We start from the raw sequence: 8,316 nt of genomic DNA, 5'->3' as shown, positions 1-8,316 counted from the left end.
GCCTCCTGAACCACTCCACAGCCCCTCAAAACCACCCCACAGCCCCCAAACCCTCCCACAGCCATCCAAAACCACCCCACAGCCCCCAAACCCTCCCACAGCCATCCAAAACCATCCCTGAGCCATCCAAAACCACCCCACAGCCCCCAAACCCTCCCACAGCCATCCAAAACCACCCTACAGCCCCCAAACCCTCCCACAGCCATCTAAACCAACCCACACCCTCCTCAAACCATCCTCAGCCCCTCAAAGCCAGTGCTCAGAGCTGGTGATGCCCAGAGCTGCCCAGTTCAGCTCCTGTGGGGTCCCAGTATGAACCAGCAAGCACTGGTGCTGGGCCCCGAGGGCCTGAGGCTTCTCAGAGCACCCAAGGGTTCCCCAAAAACCTCTGACAGTACCCAAAAAATGTCTTTCCTCCACAAAGGAAATGGAAAGCACTTTTCATTGCAGGTAATGGTGCTGGGAGCAGCCTGGAGGGTCTGGGAGCAGGAGGGGCCACCCAGGAGGGCCAGGGAGAAACAGGGGTCACTGAGGAGCTCCAGAGAGCAGGACACACCACCAGGGAGAAACAGGGGTCACTGAGGAGCTCCAGAGAGCAGGAGACACCACCAGGGAGGGCCAGGGGGTCACTGAGGATCTCCAGAGAGCAGGAGACACCACCAGGGAGGGCCAGGGAGAAACAGGGGTCACTGAGGAGCTCCAGGAAGGGCCAGGGATCAGAAGGAGCAGCCAAGGAAGGCCAGGGCTGGGGCTCATGCAGGGCTCAGACCCCAGGTGTGTCAGGCACCGTGGGCTCAGCCAGGTGTGTCCCACACCCTGCTCCACCCATCAAGGCTCAGCCAGAAGAGGTGAATTGCACCAGTTCAGCCAGGTGAGAGGACTGAGCCTCCAGCCTGACCTCCAGGTGACCCCAAAGACCAGCTGCCAGTGATGAGGAGGAGCAGGGACACCAGCAGAGATGTCACCATGGCCGGGGACCCGCTGGTGTCCAGGTCCCAGCGGTGAGAGCCCCGTGCTCCACCCCAAAGAGTTTCACCTGCAAATCCCATTTTCTCACCCATCTCCCAGCCCAGCAACGGGCTCAAACTGGTTTCTGCTCCAACCCCCAGTGATGAAACCACTTCCAACTCTCCAGGCTCATGTCCAAGTTTCCCATGGGCAAAGCCTGTCCTTGGCCCCCTGTCCAGTGTCCAGGATCATGGACATCGAGAGCTCAGGGAAGGTGCCTGGGGACAGAAGAGTGCTGGCAGCTGGGGACAAGAGGGACCTCACCCAGTTTGTCACCAGCAATGTGAGAGGAGCCATAAATCCATCAGAAATGGGGATCCACCACAGGGATCAGCCTGAGCTGGGTTTTGGAGAGGGCCCAAGTTTTGAATTCTCACAGCTCAACCCATCAGGTCCCACTCTTGGCACCAGCTCAGCTTCCCATCCCACCCCACTGCTCCTCCCTAGCATCAAGCCTGTGGGACATCAACTCCGAGATGTTTCCTGCCAAAAACCAGGGCACAAAGGGGAGAGGAAATAATCCCCAGCCCTTCAGAGAAAGGGCTTCACCGAAAATACCCGGTGAAGACACAGAGTTTCGCTCTGCAGTGGCCCCTCCCTTGGCTCTTCAATACCTCCAAAGCAAAACAGAAAAAGCCAGCCCAAAAAATGCTGAGACCAAACCCAGGCACTTGGCGTCACAGGGGAGGTTCCAGGTGGAACCAGTGACCCAGGGAGGTTTTTCTTTGCCAGATTTGCCTTGGCCACTGTGGCACCTCCAGCTGCGGTGGGGAGGAGGAGGCCACAAACCCCTTCAAGAGGAAAATCGGGGTGAAAAGCGCTAATTCCCAGGGCCCCAGGCTTGGATCCACAGCTGGGGGACAGATGGGGACATTCTGCACTCCCTGCCCTGGGTTAGAGCCTGGGCTCTGTGGGCAGCAAAGCCTCTCAGAGGAGCCAAGGGGAAGCCAAAGCCTTTATTCTTCCCTGTTTGCCATAAATCCCCTCAAAATGAAGCATCCCCGGGTTTGACCCCACTTCAGCAATCTGGGTTAAATTTAAGAGCAGGTTTAAACACAAACTTCCGTGCCCATGGCAGGGACATGGAACTGGATTTAAGGTCCCTTCTAACCCAAATCATCTGTGCTTCCATGACAAACTCATTGTGTTCCCAGCCTGATTTCAGACAGTCCCAGCAGGACCCTGGGAGCAGCCCTGGCTCCTCCTGCCGCTCCCCACTCCTGGAGATCAGCTCACCCTCAGGAGAGCTCCTGGGGAAAAATGGGGAAAGGGCTGGACGGGGACTGGATGAGAGCTGATGGATGTGGAGTCTGGACACGCTTCAGGAGTTTTCCCCCATCAGCTTTTTTGGTCCCTGCTCCATCCATCAGAACAGGATGCTCTGGTAGCCTCAAAGCTGCTTCTCCAGGGATGCTCCCAGAGCCAGAGTTTGACCCCAAACCATCCCAATTTTGCTGTGATGTCACCGTGATGTCACTGTGATGTCACTGTGATGTCATCAGGATGTCACCATGATGTCACTGACAGCACCCCCAACCTGGGGCCTCCCACCCCCAAAAAGAGGAATCACCATGGAGGGGCAGGACTGGAGTTCTGGGAGCCTCTAAGGGAGGAGGAGGGGATGAGGATGGTGAAGGACAGGGGAGGAAGGATGGGCAGGGGAAGGATGGGCAGGGAAGGACAGACAGACAAACGCTGCCACCTGGTGTCCATGAAAACCTCTCAAAGTCCTGAACCGGGATGGATTCAGCTCTGCGGGATCCCAAAGCTCAGGGTCCTGCCTGCTGGGCTCCTCCAGCCCGGGAGAGCCACCAGCAACTCCACCCAGCTGGAAAAGGGAGCTGGGTTTGCTCGGAACGGCGGAAGCAGCACGTCCCAAAGGGCTGCAGGAAATCCCCAAAGGGCTGTGGGGAGAGGGTCCCGTGGGACTTTTCCTGAGGCCGCTCCAGCACTGGGATCCACGGTGAGGAACCCACACGAGGAGCAGGGGCTGAGCTGAATCTGCCCTCCCCGAGCTGCCGCCTCCGCCGGCAGCGCCGTGCCCCCCCGGGCCGCGGGACATTGCAAACGGTGACATCGTGAGCTAATTTGGTGGCATTAATAACAAACATCCCACCCGAGCGACGGGCAGCAGAGCTGGCCCCGTCCTCCCGAGATCCAGCTAATTAATGTCCCCCTCCCTCCCTCGGGGGATGTCAGGCTCCCTCCAAAGGCCGCGAGTGGCCCTCATTAAAGGCTCATCAGGATGAGCATCCCCCAAACACCGACCTTATTTTGACAGCGGCAGTAATTACAGAACTCTCCGTGCTGGAATGACAATAATTACCCAGGCACGAGCAGAAAGGTCCCGGGGGGGGGAGAGCACAGAAAGCTCTGGAGAAAGAGGGAAAAAACCAGAAATCTGCACCTGGAGCCCCCATCTCTCCTGGTGGGAGAGACAAGGCCCAGCTCCCCAGGACTGGCTCTTGTCTCCCACTGCCTGGGGGAAAAGGCACATTCAGACCCCCAGACACCAAACCTGGACATTCTTCTTTGGCTGGAAACGCCCCAGAGATCCCAAACCTGCCCTGGAAGCACCTCCTGCCATCCACGCTGGGAATGCAGAGCCCCCAGGAGCCCACCTGGCCCCCAGGCAGGGGGAAACTCTTCAGGGAGCTGAGCTCTGCCCTGGGCCCCCCTAGGAGCCCCCAGCCTCCTCCAGGCCCAGATCCAGCTCTTTAGGGTTGCCCTCAGTTTTCCTCTTCTCCTTTCTCCTTCGCTGCATTCAAGGATTTGAAACAAACGAGCCCAGTTCCTGTGGGACACCCTGGAAAACTCTGAACCAATGAGTTCCAGCTGTTTCCAGGGCTCCTGGCCTGAGCCTGGATGTCTCACGGGGATCCAGAACTGCAGCCCCTCATGGGGCCATCATTTCACCCCCAAATCGCATAAATCACAGGGACCATCCCCAAAATCACAGGGAACATCCCCAAAATCACAGGGAACATCCCCAAAATCACAGGGAACATCCCATAAATCACAGGGAACATCCCATAAATCACAGGGAGCATCCCCAGTTCCAGGTCTGGATTGGGGCAGCCACACCAGGCTGGGATCACGAGTGGGATCTGCCTGGCTGGGGAGCTGCAGCAGGAATTTCTCACGGCAGGAAGTGTTTGGAGACACAAATCATTGGTTTGTGCCTTTGCTCTTTCTCCCTCCTTGTTTGTTTTCTCCAGTGAAGGTGCTGGAAAGGGGAGCCCGTGGGCAGAGGAATCCGTGCAGGACACACTGTGCCAACAAGAGGCCACCTCACCTGAGAGGAGGAAACCCACAGGTCACTGCTTTGGTCCAAAAAGTGGGGAAAAAAAAAAGAAAATATAAGAAAAACAGCAACAACAATTAAAAAAAACAACTTCATTGAAGGCGTCAGTTGGAAAATCCACCAGTAGCAACATTGTCTGCAGCAGCCCCACTCCAGAGAAGCTGTAATGATTCACAGTGACCCATCTGAGGAAAAGCAGGATACCTGTGACCCACCTGTCAGCTCTGGGCATCCTCCAGACGAGTTTAAAAGCACCAGGGAGGAGAAGAGTTCAGCCAGAACCGGCTCCAAGGAGGAAAATCGGGTCTGGTGTGGAGGGAGCAGCTCAGTCCCCAAGGTAGGTGCCTCTCCCTCCCTCCGTTCTCCCAGTCTCCAAAGGAATCTAACCAGGTGAAGAAAGCATTTGGTGATGGGCAGCAGAAGTCTGGTTTTTGGCAAATAAAGGGTGGGAGGTGGCATTTTATTCCTGCAGAATTTCTGAGGTGTCCAGCAGAAATAAGGAGTGTAAAATACGAATAAACCTGCTCATCTGGAATGCGCTTTTCCGAGCAGTGGGGAAGTTCTCCAGCACTGTGGTGATAATTCCAGGATAGAAATGTCACCCCCAGACAGAAAAGGGAGGCTTGGGATAAAGCTCATTGCAATTTTATCTTTGGGTGATGTTCTTCATGCCGTGTGCCCACGGGGAGGGTGAAGATGGGTTTGCCACACGCACCCACCCCAATGCTGCCCACACCACGGGCAAGGGCTGCCCCACGGGGATCAGGGCTGTGCTCAGGGCTTCCTGCAGGGCTTGGGATGGGAACTGCAGCCAGGAAATCCCCTGGGTTTGTGCCTCCCCAGGAGCCCAGATGGTGCGGTGGCTGTACCTGTCCGGGCTGGTGCTCGCCGTGCTCATCCCGGCCGGAGGGCAGGCGGCTCCCAAGGACCTGGAGGAGCTGTCCAGGTACGGGGCTGTGGGAGCAGCTTATCCCTCTCCACCCCAGCTCTCCCTATTCCAGTTTATTTTCTATGGATCCCATTTATGTATCTGTATTGTATGTTCCCGTTTATTTTGTATGGATCCAAACAAATTCCCTCCTGGCTCCCAGAGCTCCTGGGCTGAGCCTGGATGTCTCGCGGGGATCCAGAACTGCAGCCCCTCATGGGGCCATCATTTCACCTCCAAATCCCATAAATCACAGGGAACATCCCCAAAATCACAGGGAACATCCCATAAATCACAGGGAGCATCCCATAAATCACAGGGAACATCCCCAAAATCACAGGGAACATCCCCAAAATCACAGGGAGCATCCCCAGTTCCAGGTCTGGACTGGGGCAGCCGCACCAGGCTGGGATCATGAGTGGGATGTGCCTGGCTGAGGAGCTGCAGCAGGAATTTCACACGGCAGGTCCTGGCAGGGACATTCCCTGTAGGGAATCCCAGGATTTCCTGCCTGGGTCAGAGCAGAGACACCCTGCCCAGGCCAGCCAGGCTGAGCTGAGCCCCATCTGGGCTGGTGCTCCCATGGCACCTGTCCTGTGGGAACCCTCTGTGGTGAATCCCAAAGTCGCCCTGGAGCTGCAGAGGACGGTGCAAACCTCGGAGCAGCCCCACGTTCCTGCTCTGATGGGGGAGGCAGGGACCAGGGTGGAGGTTGGGATCCACCAGCAGGAAAGAGGGGGATGATTTGGGACAGGACACTGGATGTGTTTATTGGATGCCGGGGAATCCAGGCCAGGCTTGGCAAACCTCCAGAAACTGAAACAAGAATTGTGCGTTTGATTTGTAGGAATCATATTAAATATTGCAGATTTATTCCTCTGCCCTATTCCATCTTCTCTGGGGGATGATCCTCACAGGGACAGGGTTTGGAGGGCACAAACCCTGTGCCCTGCCCTGGGCATCCCCTGAGGGAAAATCCTGCTGGGGTGGTCATTAAACCCCATTTTCCTCCCTTCTCCTCTCTGTCCTATTCCATCTTTTTGGGGATGATCCTCACAGGGACAGGGTTTGGAGGGCACAAACCCTGTGCCCTGCCCTGGGCATCCCCTGAGGGAAGATCCTGCTGGGGTGGTCATTAAACCCCATTTTCCTCCCTTCTGCTCTCCGCCCTATTCCATCTTTTTGGGGATGATCCTCACAGGGACAAGGTTTGGAGGGCACAGCCCCACCCTGGGCATCCCCTGGGGCAGGATCCTGCTGAGGTGTCCATTCAACCCCATTTTCCTCCCTTCTCCTCCCACCCCAAGCAGATGGAAGCTGTCGGGACCCCAGAACTCCCAGAGCTTCCTGTCCCACATCAAGCGACACTCGGAGGGGACCTTCACGAGCGACTTCACGCGGTACCTGGACAGGATGAAGGCCAAGGACTTCGTGCATTGGCTCATCAACACAAAGAGGTGATGGGAGCAGGGAGAGGGGTGGGACTGTGCAGGAAACAACCTCCACCACCCCAATCTGGGAGCAGACAGAGGGGTGGGATTGTGCTGGGAAACAACCACCCACCACCCCAATCCTGATCCTCATGGAGAGCTGGAGAGGGAGCTGGAGCAGTGCCAGGACACAGGGAATGGCTTCCCACTGGCAGGGCGAGGGATGGATGGGATATTGGGAAGGAATTCCTCCCTGTGAGGGTGGGGAGGCCCTAGAATGGATTTCCCAGAGCAGCTGTGGCTGCCCCTGGGTCTCTGGCTGTGCCCAAGGCCAGGTTGGACGCTGGGACAGTGGGAGGTGTCCTCCCATGGCAATGGGTAGGGTGGGATGAGCTTTGAGGTCCCTCCCAACCCAAACCATTCCATGATTCCATGAAATCTGTGGGTCTGGTGCCAAGGCAGGGTTGGACTCCCTTTTCCTGCTGCCCAACAGCTCCTGGGGATCCTCTCGTTTCTTGTAATAAGGTCAAGAAAAACGGAGGCATTTGTGGTGGGATTGGAACTCTGGGATGGGAAGGGGCTGTTTCATCCTCACATTTTCCTCCTCATTCCAGCCTTACCCTCCTGGGATCACTGGCATTTCTGTTCCAGCCATTCCCAAGGGGCAGCTCCTCCCTGAGCGAGGGAACCCTCCTGCCCTTTCCCAGCTCCTGATTTTAGCAGGAGTTTCCACCTCCTGAAGCTCTTTGGGGTTTGTTTTTAAGGTACAATTAGCAGCAAATCCAGGCAGAAGCTCTCCAGCCACGTCCACGTGGGAAGGCTGGGCCCCTCCTCATCTGCCAGGATCAGGAGCTCCACGGAAGGACTCACCCATCACCTGCAGCTCCCAGCCCCGGCCCCTGGTCCCTGGGAGCTTCAGGAAAGGATTCCCAGCTCCCAGACCCAGCCCATGATTCCTGGGAGCTCCACAGAGGGATTCACAGCTCCTGGACCCAGCCCATGGTTCCTGGGAGCTGCAGGTGATGGGTGAATCCTCCTCCTGCAGCTCCTGGACCCAGCCCCTGGTCCCTGGGAGCTCCCCCTGAACTCTGCCCACATGGATCAGCCATTCCTCCAGCCTGGATTTCCCTCTGGCTTTTCTCCCCGTGGTTTTCCCTAGATGCCAATAAAGCCTTTGCTCACTCCTGCAGTTCCTGGCGTCTCCGGCCTTTCCAAGTGTCCCACTGGGATCCCACACAGTCCCCAGGGATCCTGAGCCTCTGACTCCCCACTTGGTGCCTCATTTTCCCTCAATTCCTCAAGTTTTGGGTTTTCTCCGGCCTTTCCAAGTGTCCCACTGGGATCCCACACAATCCCAGGGGATTCTGAGCCTCTGACTCCCCACTTGGTGCCTCATTTTCCCTCAATTCCTCAAGTTTTGGATAAAAGGGATAACCAGGATGTGCCCACATGACTCCACAGACCAGGACCAAAAGGAATTGGAGAGAAATTTAGGAAAAACCTTGCAGTAATTCCCTTTTTGGTGTTAAATTATTCCAATTTAACCCGGATCCAAAGAACCTCTTTGGAGCTAATTTAGTTCTAATTAATTACAGGGCAAGTGGGCCCAAAAAGAAAAAAAACCAGAAAGGCAGCAGAAACAAGAG

General features: G+C 56.4%; 1 protein-coding gene across 1 annotated transcript; it reads left to right on the top strand.

The window, feature by feature from the left end:
* Positions 1-5,163: 5,163 nt before the first annotated feature.
* Positions 5,164-6,701, top strand: LOC115914498 (glucagon-like). The gene is made up of 2 exons (XM_030967025.1): positions 5,164-5,258; positions 6,551-6,701. The coding sequence occupies exons 1-2, from the start codon at positions 5,164-5,166 to the stop codon at positions 6,699-6,701; spliced, it is 246 nt and encodes an 81-aa protein (XP_030822885.1).
* Positions 6,702-8,316: the final 1,615 nt, after the last annotated feature.

Source organism: Camarhynchus parvulus, chromosome 29 (genome assembly GCF_901933205.1).
Source record: "Camarhynchus parvulus chromosome 29, STF_HiC, whole genome shotgun sequence".
Taxonomy (NCBI): Eukaryota; Metazoa; Chordata; class Aves; order Passeriformes; family Thraupidae; genus Camarhynchus; species Camarhynchus parvulus.
This window is presented reverse-complemented; position numbering and strand designations above follow the sequence as displayed.